Raw genomic sequence first — 17,673 nt, forward strand, 5'->3', positions numbered from 1 at the left:
GAGATAATAGAATCCAACTGAGAACCAAATAATTTGTTACCCTGGAAAGAAATGGAAAGTAGAGTCGATTTAGAAGACATATCAGCATTCCAAGTTTTAAGCCATAAAGCTCTTCTAGCTAAAATAGCTAGAGACATAAACCTGACATCAACTCTGATAATATCAAAAATGGCATCACAGATAAAATTATTAGCATGTTGAAGAAGAATAATAATATTATGAGAATCATGATCTGTTACTTGTTGCGCTAAAGTTTCCAACCAAAAAGTTGAAGCTGCAGCAACATCAGCCAATGATATAGCAGGTCTAAGAAGATTACCTGAACACAGATAAGCTTTTCTTAGAAAGGATTCAATTTTCCTATCTAAAGGATCCTTAAACGAAGTACCATCTGCCGTAGGAATAGTAGTACGTTTAGCAAGGGTAGAAATAGCCCCATCAACTTTAGGGATTTTGTCCCAAAATTCTAATCTATCAGACGGCACAGGATATAATTGCTTAAAACGTTTAGAAGGAGTAAATGAATTACCCAAATTATTCCATTCTCTGGAAATTACTTCAGAAATAGCACCAGGAACAGGAAAAACTTCTGGAATAACCACAGGAGATTTAAAGACCTTATCTAAACGTTTAGATTTAGTATCAAGAGGACCAGAATCCTCAATTTCTAAAGCAATTAGTACTTCTTTAAGTAAAGAACGAATAAATTCCATTTTAAATAAATATGAAGATTTATCAGCATCAACCTCTGAGACAGAATCCTCTGAACCAGAAGAGTCATTAGAATCAGAATGATGATGTTCATTTAAAAATTCATCTGTATAAAGAGAAGTTTTAAAAGATTTTTTATGTTTACTAGAAGGAGGAATAACAGACATAGCCTTCTTGATGGATTCAGAAACAAAATCTCTTATGTTATCAGGAACATTCTGAACATTAGATGTTGATGGAACTGCAACAGGTAATGGTACATTACTAAAGGAAATATCTGCATTAACAAGTTTGTCATGACAATTAATACAAACAGCAGCTGGAGGAACAGCTACCAAAAGTTTACAGCAGATACACTTAGCTTTGGTAGTTCCAGCACCAGACAGCGATTTTCCTGAAGTATCTTCTGACTCAGATGCAACGTGAGACATCTTGCAATATGTAAGAGAAAAAACAACATATAAAGCAAAATTGATCAAATTCCTTAAATGACAGTTTCAGGAATGGGAAGAAATGCCAAAGAACAAGCTTCTAGCAACCAGAAGCAATGAAAAATGAGACTTAAAAATGTGGAGACAAAAGCGACGCCCATATTTTTTTAGCGCCAAATAAGACGCCCACATTATTTTGGCGCCTAAATGCTTTTGGCGCCAATAAATGACGCCACATCCGGAACGCCAACATTTTTGGCGCAAAAGAACGTCAAAAAATGACGCAACTTCCAGCGACACGTATGACGCCGGAAACAGAAAAGATTTTTTGCGCCAAAAAAATCAGCGCCAAGAATGACGCAATAAAATGAAGCATTTTCAGCCCCCGCGAGCCTAACAGCCCACAGGGAAAAAAGTCAAATTTTTAAGGTAAGAAAAATAATTGATTCAAGTGCAATATCCCAAATATGAAACTGACTGTCTGAAAATAAGGAATGTTGAACATCCTGAGTCAAGGCAAATAAATGTTTGAATATATATATTTAGAACTTTAATAAAAAAGTGCCCAACCATAGCTTAGAGTGTCACAGAAAATAAGACTTACTTACCCCAGGACACTCATCTACATGTTTGTAGAAAGCCAAACCAGTACTGAAACGAAAATCAGCAGAGGTAATGGTATATATATATAAGAGTATATCGTCGATCTGAAAAGGGAGGTAAGAGATGAATCTCTATGACCGATAACAGAGAACCTATGAAATAGACCCCGTAGAAGGAGATCATTGAATTCAAACAGGCAATACTCTCCTCACATCCCTCTGACATTCACTGCACGCTGAGAGGAAAACTGGGCTCAAACCTGCTGTGGAGCGCATATCAACGTAGAATCTAGCACAAACTTACTTCACCACCTCCATAGGAGGCAAAGTTTGTAAAACTGAATTGTGGGTGTGGTGAGGGGTGTATTTATAGGCATTTTAAGGTTTGGGAAACTTTGCCCCTCCTGGTAGGAATGTATATCCCATACGTCACTAGCTCATGGACTCTTGCTAATTACATGAAAGAAATGAAAGTCGATATCACAGGTAAGGATAATAGGATAAGAGGAGTAACTAAGTTCAATCTTTGAACAACAATGGCTGTGAGATACTAGCAAAAAAGGACCCGTGTGTGTAAGAATACAAAGTGGAGACAATGTATACTGTATGTTAATAGTATATGGATACAAGTACCAAAGTGTAAACAGTGGCTAAATATATATATTTTCTATATTTCACATATAACTAAGAATGATTAGGTTAGGCAATCGTTCTCCCAGAAGTGAGCCTGTATACTATTCACACGCATTTGGTGCGGTCCTCTATATATACTTTTCTATCAAACTGTGTGGAGTAGCATAAAATAGTAAATAAAACAGTGGTATGTACATGACCAATTGGTTTATGAGGTCACGTAAAGGGACATTAAATACAATTTTTTTCTTTCAAGATTCAGATTGCGCATACATTTTTAAACAGCTTTCCCGATTTACTTCTAATATGAATCTTGCTTTTAATTTTCTTGGTATCTTTTTTTTTTTTTTTTTTTTTTTTTAAGAAGCAGCAATGCACTACTGGGAACTAACTAAACACCTGTAAGCCAAATTACAGGCAGCATTAACATGCAGCCACCAATCAGCCGCAAGTTCCCAGCTCCTGAGCCTACCTAGTTATGGGTTTCAACAAAGGATACCAAGAAAACAGACAATTAAATAAAAGAAGTCAACTCGAAAGTTGTGTAAAATTGCATTCTCTACCTAAATCATGAAAGAAATAAAAATGGGTCTCATGTCCCTTTCAGAGATTACCACATTCTAAAGCTTGCCATGCATCACCAGCTGCTAGCTTCAAATATAGCTGTACATATCAAGTTTATTATACATATTATTTATATTTGTTTAATACTGCTGATATAACTATTAAAATAAAAACACTTATTGGTCTATACCAAGATGAAAAACAATTTTTGCTAGTTTAACAAATGAGGTGCTGCCCCTGAGCTACCACCATACTGCCTGTGAGTCTATTGCCAATTTGGGTTCACACTATTAAAAAAAGTTTACCTTTCCTGACTTACACAAATGTATTTTCTTGTTTGTTTGGTTTTCAACAGATTTTTCTATAGGTAAGGCAAACTACCAAACAGTGTACCTTGCTGAGGACATACTACTTCAGAAGCTGGGACCACCTGTATTAACCATGCAAATTAAAATAATGTTGATAAATGCTAGTGGTCACATCTAAAAACATAACGGCAACTGGTAGAGAGGGCGTGCGAAAGTAACTTATTTCCTCAGCAGCTCAGTTTAAAAAAAAAAAAATACTTCTAGCCAATTGATTAGAATTAATCATATTTATGCTTAAAAAACAACAACAACAACAACAATAGTAAACAATCTAAAATAATAGTTAAAAATAAAAAAAAATGAAGTATGACAAGATTTAGGAATCACAATTTACTTATAAAGGGCTAGATTATAGGTGGAGTGCAAACATTTGCGCCCAAGCAATAAGGGGTTTATCGCGAGGGTTTGCGCTCGTTGGGCTTACCACTGGTATTACAAGTTGAAAGAATACGCAATCATTTACGCGCAATCGAGATTTACACTAGAATGATTACTGTGACTTCAGAGCTCTGGTTAACTGTTTTGCAAAACATAAAAAAGTGTCACAAAACACATCAAATATACATTACAAAAATATAGCTACAGTCCTAGCAACACTATCTAATAAAAATGTTTTAAAAAAATAAAATATTGCACACTGACGATTAAACCTATCCACCCAGCCGTCACTATGGGGAGTGTGGGGGCATGAAGGGGTTAATAGCATGCAACCACTGGTTCCCTTAAAGGGACACTGAACAATTTTTTTTTCTTTCCTGATTCTGATAGAGCATGCAATTTTAAGCAACTTTCTAATTTACTCCTATTATCATTTTTTCTTCGTTCTCTTGCTATCTTTATTTGAAAAAGAAGGCATCTAAACTAAGGAGCCAGCCGATTTTTGGTTCAGTACCCTGGACAGCACTTGTTATTGGTGGGCAAATTTATTCACCAATCGGCAAGAACAACCCAGGTTGTTCACCAAAAATGTGCCGGCATCTAAACTTACATTCTTGCTTTTCAAACAAAGATACCAAGAGAATGAAGAAAATTTGATAATAGGAGTAAATTAGAAAGTTGCTTAAAATTGCATGCTCTATCTGAATCACAAAAGAAAAAAATTTGGGTTGTGTCCCTTTAAACCTTTAACTCTACAAAGGACCTAAAGGGACAACAAATTAACCCCCAAATCCTGCCTACACCACCCCAGATTACTAATGCTGCCACTACCAATGAGTTTTGAATAAGGGTGTCTTGGAAACCCAATAACTCACGCAATTAACAGTTAGGTAACAGGTCGTTAACCTTTTTTTTATTTCAGTGTGTGAATTCAGATATTAGAGCCCAAAAACAGAATTAGATTATTATATGTTTAATAACAAATTACAAAAACATACAAAACAACAAGATATATGCAAAAATATAGTCCTTTAAAATTAAAGGGGGACAAAATAAACATAAAATCTATACTTATTCAAAAACTTTCAGTAGGTCTGTGTGAGAACCTCATTCAAGTTGTTACTACTTCTTGTCCCAGGCAAGTTCTGAATACATTTTCTGTTACATTCAATTATATCTCAGTCTCTCTTTGTTTTGTCAAGACCACCGCCCTTGTGTCAATTTACGATTACAACATTCCATGCAAGTCTCTAAACCAGGGTATCAAGAGGTACCACGAACACACAGAAGTTACACAAAGAAAGAACATTACAGATTACCCCAATAGACCCCAATAGCACCTCTGCTGGGTAGCTAATCCAGGTATTAACTACTTCCCCCATGAGTGTATCATGACACAGAGAAAAGGCTGAAATATATGAGGCCCGGGTGTTAACTAAAAAAAGGCAGCCAAAGGGCTTTAAAATACAGATACATACATATAACTTGTCTAAAGATGTATATAAATATAAATAGGTCTATATATGTGTACATATGTATTTATATGTGTATATTTATTTACAGACATAGACATATAAACACAAATACATATGTACACATATCTAGACATATTGAAGTGCATTGCAGCTTTGCTGTTAAGTAGATGAAAACATGTTAAAGCATTTTTATGCACTATTCATTTTTAATAAAGGTTTTAACTATGTATTTACAGTAAATATTTCATATTCCAATGTTCTGCACATAGCAGAATATGTTATGTATTTGTAAATAGATATATATAGATCTGTATATATCTATACCTATATATAATTATGTATAAGATATATGTAGAAATATGTATTTGTGAATAAATAGAACATATTCTGTTATTTGAAGAACATTGGAGTGTGAAATATTAATATTTTTATGTGAGATTAGCGCAACTGAGAATGTGATCAGGTTTGCGCTAGAGTGTGGTGTTTTTCCCCCACTTTTTTTCCTCTCTTGACTTCTATGGGGGAAATACGTAAACACGGACACAAAATTCTAACCTGCTTTTTGCTCTTGTCGGGTTAGCGCGAGAGCGAAAACAGTTTACTTTCAACTCGCAATATGAGTGCAAAAAACTTCTAGCTGAATTAACGCTCGAGCGGGAGCGATCATTAGCACTCCACTTGTAATCTGGCCCAAAATGTTTTATAGAGTCTCTAATCATTGGCAAAGAAGACACAAATGAAATGAAAGTACCTGCTGCAATTCTTGCTGCTCTTGCATAGTTTCCATTCTCTATACAAGATATAAATTCACTTCTGTCCTCTATGGTATGGCGCCGAATAAGAGCAGGTTTACCTTTACCGCACTTTGGCAACGTAAAACTGATAATAAGAACAAGAATAATACAGAGAGATAACTCACCATGAACTGAACTATTAATAGAATACAAATTGTGAAACAAATTAAATTAAAGATAAATCTTTAAATGACCATTATTGAGAAGGCCAAAGAAAAAGAAAAAAACACACAATTTTCCACTGTGTAGGCCTGTCACATTAATAATCAATTTATTTTTTCCAGAATAAAACATTTGCAACACGGATATACTCAAAAAAGCAACAGCAAACAAACAAAACAATGGACCTAGGTTGCAGAATGAGCTTTTTGGCCTCTGTAAGAAGTGTGGGACAAGCACATATTTTACACATGTTTAATGTAACTTGTTGGTGTCATCAGTAGACATCATAAAAATATAAATAAAGGTAACTGCTGTATTTAAAACCATGAACTGAACTTTCAATAAAAATAAGTATTTAATATTTATTAAGAATGTGCATTTGGATCGTTTGTGAGGTTCCAAATGCAGAAGTAGGCCACCGCTCAAATCTTTTCATAGCGGAGGGATTCTAGTGAAAGATCCTTAAACGAAGATCTGGATTTGCACAGATTTAGAGTGGTAAACTTTCACTAGAATCAATCCTGCTATGAAAAAGATCCAAGCGGTATGATCATCCACCTGCTTCCGCATTTAGATTCTCATGAAGGATCCAAATGCACATCTCTAATATTTAAATTAGTGAGTAAGCATGGCGCTGATAATAAAGATGATGTTACTTAGAAAAACTCAAACGTATAATTTTCAGGATTTTTTTTAAATAGAAATTCTAATGTGAATGCTTGTTAATTTCTGAAAACAATATCCTTTTCTGATGAACATGGTGAGCTCAAACTAAGAAAATAGAACAATAATGGAAGTAAAATTAAACTAAAGGAAGGTTTTAGAAAGTAAATGGTGGCATCGCAATTAAATTAAGTGAAAGGGACAGTCTACTCCAGAATTGTTATTGTTGAAAAAGATAATCTCTTTTTTACCAATTCCCCAGTCTTGCATAACCAACAGGGTTATATTTATACAATTTTTTCATCTGTGATTATCCCCTTATATCAGTGCTTTTGACAGACTTGCATTTTAGCCAATCTGTGCTGATTCATAAATAACTCCATGGGATCGAGAACAATGTTATCTATATGGCACACATGAACTAGTGCTGTCTGGCTGTGAAAAAATGTCAAAATGCACTGAGATAAGAGGCGGCCTTGAAGGGCTTAGAAATTAGCATATGAGTCTACCTAGGTTTAGCTTTTAACAAAGAATACCAAAAGAACAATTCAAATTTGATGATAAAAGTCAACTGGAAAGATGTTTAAAACTGCATGCTCTTATCTGAATCATGAAAGTTTAATTTTGACTAGACCGTCCCTTTAAAAGGACCATTAAATACAGAAGAATTGCATAAATGTTTGGTAGTGTTAGAGGGCAATGTGAATAATACAATTAAAATACATTTTACCTTGAGTTGCACAATAAGCTGTTATTTGAAGAAATACTAGACTCTGAAGCACATCGCCTGCGAGGCTCCACCTTACGACTTGGCATCACACTGAATTCTTTTGCCTTGTCCCCTTCAGCATAGCCATTTGAGAGACCTGAAAAACAAAACAAATATGAAAATGCCAAAACTATATAGGAATGAAATTCACAAAAACAAAAAAACATTTAAGGGCCATAATACCCAAATGTTTAAACACTTGAAAGTGATGCAGCATAGCTGTAAAAAGCAAACTAGAAAATATCACCTGAACATCTCTATGTAAAAAAGAAAGATATTTTACCTCAAAAGTTTCTCAGTAGCCACATCTTATTGTAAAGGACTTCTAAGCAACAAATCAGTATGTCTATCCCGGGAAAGCGGAAGGAGCGAGCATTAGTGCACACATCTTATTTCCCTATTCAGTGTAAGGAAGTTTACAATGAAATCTCATGAGAGTTAAGTGAAATCTCATGAGATCACAGTAAAAGAGTTCATGACCTCAGCACTGCTGATGCTGATTGGCTGCTGTTCATTTCTTCATTTGTTTTTATTATTTTTTTAACCTGCAGCTGAGAATAACTTTTTACACAGAACTTACTCTGCTGAGCTGAGGAAATTGTGAGGTAAAATATCTTCCTTTTTTACATAGAGATGCTCAGATGATATTTTCCTGTCAGCTTTTTACAGTTATACTGCATTAGTTTCAAGTGATTTAGCATATGAGTATTATGTCCCTTTAAAGTGATAGTAAATCCTAGTGTTTGTGAAATGCTAGGATTTACCATTGGAACAAATAAAGGGGACTTTCAGTCAAGACGTATAAAATACTTATGCTAAAAGTTCCTCTATTTGCTTGAAGAATTCGACGCGCAGAGCGCCTCAGGCAGCCCACAGCAGAACGCTATTTTGCAGAGAAGGTGACGTTTTCACCTCTTAGCCAATAGCAATGCAGGCTATCCAGCTTGGCGCCAGCTGGGACGCACGGCAATTTGGTAAGAGGTGGAGACGTCACCTCTCAGCAAAAAGTGTTCTGCTGTGGGCTGCTTGAGGAGCTCAGTGCGGCGAACACTTCAAACAAATAAAGGAACTTGACTGAAAGTCCCCTTTATTTGTTCCAATGGTAAACCCTAGCTTTTCACAAATGCTAGGATTTATCATCACTTTAAAAAGAAGACATTTGTCCTAAACAAGTACAAATATAATTGTTCATATAAACATGTAATATTAAAACTGTAGCTTAAAAAGTATATTATGATACACGCATTATAAATATAAAAAAAAAAGAAAGATTGATTAAGATAGAAAGCTATTGAGAGAAAAAGTGTGAGATTGAGATAAATTGAGAGAATATTTATATGTTATCCCCCCATATACATACACAGTCCAGGGATATAGCCCTTGAAAAGCCTCAAGTACGCTTAATTTATCTCCTTTGCTGTGGCCAATTAGGGATAGAAGTAAATGAGTTCCTGTTCTGATCAAGCAATCATGTTTCACATTTGAGATCAATGCTCTGAATCCTGCAGGATGCTTTAAAGGGACAGTCAACTCCATATTGTTTATTGTTTTAAAAATAAAAATTAAAAAAAAGATAATTTCTTTATGACCCATTCCCCAGTTTGGCATAATCCACACTGTTGTATTAATATACATTTTACCCTTATTACCTTTTGTCTAAGCCTTTGCAGACTGCCCCCTTATTTCAGTTCTTTTGACAGACTTGCATTTTAGCCAATCAGTGCTACTTATAAATAACTCCACAAGCTCTCTAGCTGTGAAAAACTGTCAAAATGCACTCGGATAAGAAATTATCATATGAGCCTACCTAAATTTAGCTTTCAACAAAGAATACCAAGTGAACAAAGCAAATTTGATGATAAAAGTAAATTAGAATGTTTAAAATGGTATGCTCTATTTGAATCATGCAAGTTTAATTTTGACTAGACTGTCCCTTTACAGGACCATTATATACAGTAGAATTGCATAATCAACAAGTGATAAGCCTACAACGCAAAAGCAGTATATATTTTTTCTAACAAATTTCAAAATTTGCTTCAATTTTCTGCCCCCAGTATCATGTGACGGCCATAAGCCAATGGGAGAGACTCATACACATATACGATGAACTCTTGCACAAGAAAAGTAGGAGCCGGTGCTTCAAAAAAAAAAAAAAAAAGTCCATATAAAAAGAGTCAGTACAATTTGATAATGGAAGTAAATTGGAAAGTCTCTTAAAACTGCTGAGCTATCTGAATCATGAAATATTAAAGGGACATAATACTCATATGCTAAATCACTTGAAACTGATGCAGTATAACTGTAAAAAGCTGACAGGAAAATATCACCTGAGCATCTCTATGTAAAAAAGGAAGATATTTTACCTCACAATCTCCTCAGCTCAGCAGAGTAAGTTCTGTGTAAAAAGTTATACTTTAGCTGCTGCCCAGCTGCAGGTAAAAAAAAAACAAAACAGAATTTATGCTTACCTGATAAATTTCTTTCTCCAACGGTGTGTCCGGTCCACGGCGTCATCCATACTTATGGGAATATTCTCTTCCCCAACAGGAAATGGCAAAGAGCACAGCAAAAGCTGCCCATATAGCCCCTCCTCAGGCTCAGCCCCCCAGTCATTCGACCGACGGTTAGGAGTAAAAAAGGAGAAACTATAGGGTGCCGTGGTGACTGTAGTGTACAGAGAAAGAAATTTTTCAAACCTGATTAAAAAACCAGGGCGGGCCATGGACCGGACACACCGTTGGAGAAAGAAATTTATCAGGTAAGCATAAATTCTGTTTTCTCCAACATTGGTGTGTCCGGTCCACGGTGTCATCCTTACTTGTGGTAACCAATACCGGCTTGCAAAACCTTTCTCCCAAAAATAGCCTCAGAAGAAGCATAAGTATCAAATTTGTAAAATTTGGCAAAAGTGTGCAGAGAAGACCAAGTCACTGCCTTACATATCTGATCAACAGAAGCCTCGTTCTTGAAGGCCCATGTGGAAGCCACAGCCCTAGTGGAGTGAGCTGTGATTCGTTCAGGAGGCTGCCGTCCGGCAGTCTCATAAGCCAATCGGATAATGCTTTTCAGCCAGAAAGAGAGGTAGCAGTAGCTTTTTGTCCTCTCCTCTTACCAGAGTAAACGACAAACAAAGATGAGGTTTGTCTAAAATCCTTTGTTGCTTTTAAATAGAACTTTAGAGCACGGGCTACATCTAAATTGTGTAACAAACGTTCCTTCTTTGAAACTGGTTTCGGACACAGAGAAGGAACAACTATTTCCTGGTTAATATTCTTGTTGGAAACAACTTTTGGAAGAAAACCAGGCTTGGTACGCAAAACGACCTTATCTGAATGGAACACCAGATAGGGTGGATCACACTGCAAAGCAGATAATTCAGAAACTCTTCTAGCAGAAGAAATAGCAACCAAAAACAGAACTTTCCAAGATAGTAACTTGATATCTATGGAATGTAAGGGTTCAAACGGAACCCCTTGAAGAACTGAAAGAACTAAATTTAGACTCCAAGGAGGAGTCATGGGTCTGTAAACAGGCTTGATACTGACCAAAGCCTGTACAAAATCTTGTACATCTGGCACAGCTGCCAGGCGTTTGTGTAACAAAACAGATAAAGCAGAAATCTGTCCTTTTAGAGAACTCGCTGACAACCCTTTATCCAAACCCTCTTGGAGAAAGGAAAGAATCTTAGGAATTGTAATCTTACTCCAGGAGAATCCCTTGGATTCACACCAACAGATATATTTTTTCCATATTTTATGGTAAATCTTTCTAGTCACAGGTTTTCTGGCTTGAACCAGAGTATCTATCACTGAATTTGAAAACCCACGCTTGGATAAAATCAAGCGTTCAATTTCCAAGCAGTCAGCTGCAGAGAAACTAGATTTGGATGTTCGAATGGACCTTGTACTAGAAGATCCTGTCTCAAAGGTAGCTTCCATGGTGGAGCCGATGACATATTCACCAGGTCTGCATACCAAGTCCTGCGTGGCCACGCAGGAGCTATCAGAATCACTGAGGCCTTCTCCTGTTTGATCCTGGCTACGAGCCTGGGAAGGAGAGGAAACGGTGGAAACACATAAGCTAGGTTGAACGACCAAGGCGCCACTAATGCATCCACTAGAGTCGCCTGGGATCCCTGGATCTGGACCCGTAGCAAGGAACCTTGAAGTTCTGACGAGACGCCATCAGATCCATGTCTGGAATGCCCCATAATTGAGTTAACTGGGCAAAGACCTCCGAGTGGAGTTCCCACTCCCCCAGATGGAAAGTCTGACGACTCAAATAATCCGCCTCCCAGTTCTCTACTCCTGGGATGTGAATTGCGGATAGGTGGCAGGAGTGATCCTCCGCCCATTTGATGATCTTTGATACCTCTCTCATCGCCAAGGAACTCTTTGTTTCTCCCTGATGATTGATGTAAGCTACAGTCGTCATGTTATCCGACTGGAATCTTATGAATCCGGCCTTCGCTAGTTGAGGCCAAGCCTGGAGCGCATTGAATATCGCTCTCAGTTCCAGGATGTTTATCGGAAGAAAGGACTCCTCCCGAGACCATAGACCCTGAGCTTTCAGGGAATCCCAGACCGCGCCCCAGCCTAATAGACTGGCGTCGGTCGTGACAATGATCCACTCTGGTCTGCGGAAACGCATTCCCTGAGACAGGTGATTCTGAGTCAACCACCAACTGAGTGATTCTCTGGTTACCTTGTCTACTTGAATCTGGGGAGACAAGTCTGCATAGTCCCCATTCCACTGATTGAGCATGCACAGTTGTAATGGTCTTAGATGAATTCGAGCAAAAGGAACTATGTCCATTGCTGCAACCATCAACCCTACTACTTCCATGCACTGAGCTATGGAATGCTGCAGAATAGAGTGAAGAACTTGACAAGGGTTTAGAAGCTTTGACTTTCTGACCTCTGTCAGGAAGATCTTCATTTCTAAAGAGTCTATTATTGTTCCCAAAAAGGGAACTCTTGTTGACGGAGACAGGGAACTCTTTTCTACGTTCACCTTCCACCCGTGAGATCTGAGAAAGGCTGGAACAATGTCTGTATGAGCCTTTGCCTTGGAAAGAGACGACGCTTGAATTAGAATGTCGTCTAGATAAGGTGCCACTGCAATGCCCCTCGGTCTTAGAACCGCCAGAAGGGACCCTAGCACCTTTGTGAAAATTCTGGGAGCAGTGGCCAAACCGAACGGAAGAGCCACGAACTGGTAATGTTTGTCCAGAAAGGCGAACCTTAGGAACTGATGATGATCTTTGTGGATAGGAATATGTAGGTACGCATCCTTTAAATCCACGGTAGTCATATATTGACCCTCCTGGATTGTGGGTAAAATTGTTCGAATGGTTTCCATTTTGAACGATGGAACTCTGATAAATTTGTTTAAAATTTTTAAATCCAGAATTGGTCTGAAAGTTCCCTCTTTTTTGGGAACTACAAACAGGTTTGAGTAAAACCCCTGACCTTGTTCCGCTGTTGGAACTGGGTGTATCACTCCCATCCTTAACAGGTCTCCTACACAATGTAAGAATGCCTGTCTCTTTATCTGGTCTGAAGATAAGCGAGACATGTGGAACCTTCCCCTTGGAGGAAGTTCCTTGAATTCTAGAAGATAACCCTGAGAGACTATTTCTAGTGCCCAGGGATCCGGAACATCTCTTGCCCAAGCCTGAGCAAAGAGAGAGAGTCTGCCCCCTACTAGATCCGGTCCCGGATCGGGGGCTACCCCTTCATGCTGTCTTGGTAGCAGCAGCAGGCTTCTTGGCCTGTTTACCCTTGTTCCAGCCTTGCATTGGTTTCCAAGCTGGCTTAGCCTGGGAAGCGTTACCCTCTTGTCTAGAGGCTGCAGAGTTAGGAGACGGTCCGTTCCTGAAGTTACGAAAGGAACGAAAATTGGACTTATTCTTAGACTTAAAAGGCCTATCCTGTGGGAAGGCATGGCCCTTCCCCCAGTGATGTCTGAAATAATCTCTTTCAATTCTGGCCCAAAAAGGGTCTTACCTTTGAAAGGGATATTAAGCAATTTTGTCTTGTAAGTTTTATATTATTAATAAAATTATAGAAAAAACTATTTTAAAATCATTTTCTTTAAAAAAAAAAAAAAGTCCTTTTCGGTTTTGGTTTTCAAAAATAAATGTTTTGCGGAAAAATATCACATTTCTTTATGTCCTGAGGAAACTTAACTGCCAATTCTAATGTTTTACAAAGAAAAAAAATAAAAATGTATGCTTACCTGATAAATTTCTTTCTTTCCGGGCATAGAGAGTACACAAAATATTCTAATTACAAGTGGGATATTCACACCTAGCCAGCAGGACGCAGCAAAGAGCACCCCAGCAAAGCTGTTAAGTATCACTTCCCTTACCCATAAACCCCAGTCATTCGGCCAAAGGGAACGAAAAAAAGTAACAAAAAAGATATAAAGGTGCCTGAGGTTTGTACAAAAAAACCTGTCTGAATTTAAACAAGCGTGAGTCGTAAACTCTCTATGCCCGGAAAAATTATTTTTTAATCAGGTAAGCATAAATTATGTTTTCTTTCCTATGGCATAGAGAGTCCACAAAACATTCTAATTACTAGTGGGAACCAATACCCAAGCTAGAGGACACAGAATGAATAGGAAGGGAAAACAAGACAGGCGGACCTAAATTGAAGGCACTACCGCTTGAAGAACCTTTCTCCCAAAAGAAGCCTCAGCTGAGGCAAAAGTATCAAATTTGTAGAATTTGGAAAAAGTATGTAGAGGACGACCAAGTTTTTGAAAACCCATGAAGATTAAACAGCTCTAATGGAATGAGCCGTAATTCTTTCAGGAGGCTGCTGTCCAGAGAAAACAACAGGGCAGAAGTCAGCCGAAAATCTTTAGTTGCTTGAAGGAAAAATTTAAAAGCACAAACAACATCCAAGTTATGCAAAAGAATCTCCTTCTGGGAAGAAGAAACAACAATTTCCTGATAAATATTGCGATCCGACACTACCTTAGGGAGAAACCCTAGCTTAGCACGAAGGACCGCCTTATCAGCATGAAAAGTAAGGTAAGGGGAATCACACTGCAGAACCGAAAGTTTGGAAATTCTGCGAGCAGAAGAAATAGCAAGAAGAAACAAAACCTTCCGAGATAGAAATTTAAAATTAACAGAATGCATCGGCTCAAACGGAGCATGCTGCAAAACTCTAAGAACAAGGTTAAGACTCCAAGGAGGAGCAACAGATTTAAACACAAGCCTGATATTGACCAAGGCCTGAACAAAAGACTGAACATCTGGCAGAACTGCCAGATGTTTATACAAAAGGACAGAGCAGAAATCTAACCCTTCAAAGTACAGACTGACAAACCCATGTCCAGGCCCTCCTGAAGAAAAGCCAAAATTCAAGGAACCCTTACTGTGTTCCAAGAAAAACCTTTTGAATCACACCAATGAAGGTATTTACACCATAGCCTATGGTAAATGCTGTGAGTAACCGGTTTACGAGCCTGAAGCATAGTATCTATGACTTTCTCAGAGAAGCCACATCTAGCCAAACTTAGACGTTCAATCTCTAAGCAGTCAGCTTCAGAGAAACCAGATTTGGATGAAGAAAGGGACCCTGAAGTAGAAGGTCCTTCCTGAAAAGTAACCTCCACGGCGGAAAAAAATCCGCAGAACGGAGGAAACAGGCATGCTAGGTTGAAGCTCCAAGGAACCACTAGCGCATGTACCAGAATGGCTCGAGGATCTCTTGACCTTGACCGTACTTTGGAAGCTTGGCGTTTTGACGAGACGCCAGCAGATCCAACTCCGGAACCCCCCACCTGAGAGTTATTGTGAAAACCTCTGGGTGGAGAGCCCACTCTCCGGGATGAAAAGTCTGCCTGCTTAGAAAATCCGCCTCCAGTTGTTCACCATTGGTAAGTGTATGGCAGAGAGATGGCAATCGTGAGACTCTGAGGTTCCTCCTGGTGACTGATGTAGGGCCACCAAGGTGATGTTGTCCGACTGAAATCTGATAAATCGGACCAAAGCTAGTTGAGGCCAAGCTATTAAAGCATAGAAAATTGCTCTCAACTCCAAGATGTTTATTGGAAGAGACGACTCCTCTAGAGTCCACAGACCCTGTGTCTTTAAGAAACCCAAAACTGCTCCCCAGCCTAACAGGCTGGCGTCCCGTGGTCCACAATCCCCAAGGAAGGCCTCAGGAAGCATGTGCCCCCGAGACAGATGGTCCTGTGAAACCCACCATGAGAGTGAGACTCTTGATAGGGAATCCAAATTTATCTTCTGTGAGAGAGAGTGGTCCCCGTTCCATTGACTGAGCATGCATAGCTTCAGAGGTCTCAGATGGAACCAAGTAAAAGTAATAATGTCCATGGAGGCAACCATCAGTCCAATCTCCTCCATGCATTGAGCCACAGATGGAAGAATAGCAGACTAGAGAGACAGGCAAGAAACATGAAGCTTGGATTTTCCGACTTCCGTCAGAAAAAATCTTCATGGACAGGGAATCTATGATTGCTCCCAAGAAACAAACCCTTGTACCTGGAACAAGGGAACTCTTTCCCAGGTTTACTTTCCACTCGTGGGACCATAGAATAGACAACAACATCTCTTTGGATTCTCCGCAACAGATTTGGATTCTTCCAAAGTAGCAAGAAACTCCCTCAAAAGAACTCAAAGGTGTTCTAACTTAAATCTGAAATTAATCTACTATGAATCTGCAGAATTTGTCACTACAGTATCAGAATCTGACAATTCCCCCTCAGAAGCCACTGAAGAATCATCCTCATCGGATAATTGAGACAAACTGAGTAACGCAGATTTAGCGGAGTCAGCCTTACTAACATCAATATGTTTAGATTTCCTCTTTCATTTACCAGAAACCTTTGGAAAAGCTGATAAAGATGCAGAAATAGCAGAAGTAATCTGCGCAGCAAAATCCCCAGGTAAAAAAAAAAAACAGGAGGTTGAGAGGAACCGCAGGGCACTGCATGTGAAGCTTGAGGGGAAATCCGAAAGTAGCTAGGATAACACTATCCTGAGAGACATGAGGCTCAGGGGAGAGGTATCTTATCTTTAAACTTTAAAGTTTTATTTAAACATGAAGAGCAAAACTGTACAGGAGGAATTATCTTAGCCTACAAGCACAATAAGCATTTTTCAAATGAATCAACATGTGCATTAGTGTCCATAATTGGATATCAGCCAAATTAAGTTTATTTATATGAAGCAATAAAACATAAATAAGCACGTGAAACCCTCAGCTCTGTTGAGGCCTTACCCCTCCAGAAGTTGCTATCCCACCAACACAGAAAACCAGACACACCCGGTAGCAAAAAACACCTCCTTGCAATTAAACAAAAACCTTTTTTTACAAATTGCGCCAAACAGCAGCATAGCAAAAGTGAATGGACCAATAAGCTGAGCTGAAAGGAGATAGCAACAAGTAATAAGTAAAACAAACACCTGTCAAACACTTCCTAAACTCTTGCATCTCTGAGCCCCCAATAAAAAAACAGAATTTATGTTTACCTGATAAATTACTTTCTCCAACGGTGTGTCCGGTCCACGGCGTCATCCTTACTTGTGGGATATTCTCATCCCCAACAGGAAATGGCAAAGAGCCCAGCAAAGCTGGTCACATGATCCCTCCTAGGCTCCGCCTACCCCAGTCATTCGACCGACGTTAAGGAGGAATATTTGCATAGGAGAAACCATATGATACCGTGGTGACTGTAGTTAAAGAAAATAAATTATCAGACCTGATTAAAAAACCAGGGCGGGCCGTGGACCGGACACACCGTTGGAGAAAGTAATTTATCAGGTAAACATAAATTCTGTTTTCTCCAACATAGGTGTGTCCGGTCCACGGCGTCATCCTTACTTGTGGGAACCAATACCAAAGCTTTAGGACACGGATGATGGGAGGGAGCAAATCAGGTCACCTAGATGGAAGGCACCACGGCTTGCAAAACCTTTCTCCCAAAAATAGCCTCAGAAGAAGCAAAAGTATCAAACTTGTAAAATTTTGGTAAAAGTGTGCAGTGAAGACCAAGTCGCTGCCCTACATATCTGATCAACAGAAGCCTCGTTCTTGAAGGCCCATGTGGAGCCACAGCCCTAGTGGAATGAGCTGTGATT

The 17,673-nt window shown here is 38.7% G+C and overlaps 1 protein-coding gene across 2 annotated transcripts in view; it reads right to left on the reverse strand.

The window, feature by feature from the left end:
* BRD1 (bromodomain containing 1) overlaps positions 1 to 17,673 on the reverse strand; it is a 308,361-nt gene that overhangs the window by 69,339 nt on the left and 221,349 nt on the right. For both annotated transcript variants that reach the window (XM_053716621.1, XM_053716620.1), the window contains 2 exons: positions 7,512 to 7,647; positions 5,914 to 6,041 (listed from right to left, as the gene is read on the reverse strand). In XM_053716621.1, the coding sequence (XP_053572596.1) occupies positions 5,914 to 6,041; positions 7,512 to 7,647 (264 nt within the window). The remainder of the gene's footprint in view (positions 1 to 5,913; positions 6,042 to 7,511; positions 7,648 to 17,673) is intronic.

The sequence above is a fragment of the Bombina bombina genome, chromosome 6 (assembly GCF_027579735.1).
Source record: "Bombina bombina isolate aBomBom1 chromosome 6, aBomBom1.pri, whole genome shotgun sequence".
Classification (NCBI taxonomy): Eukaryota; Metazoa; Chordata; class Amphibia; order Anura; family Bombinatoridae; genus Bombina; species Bombina bombina.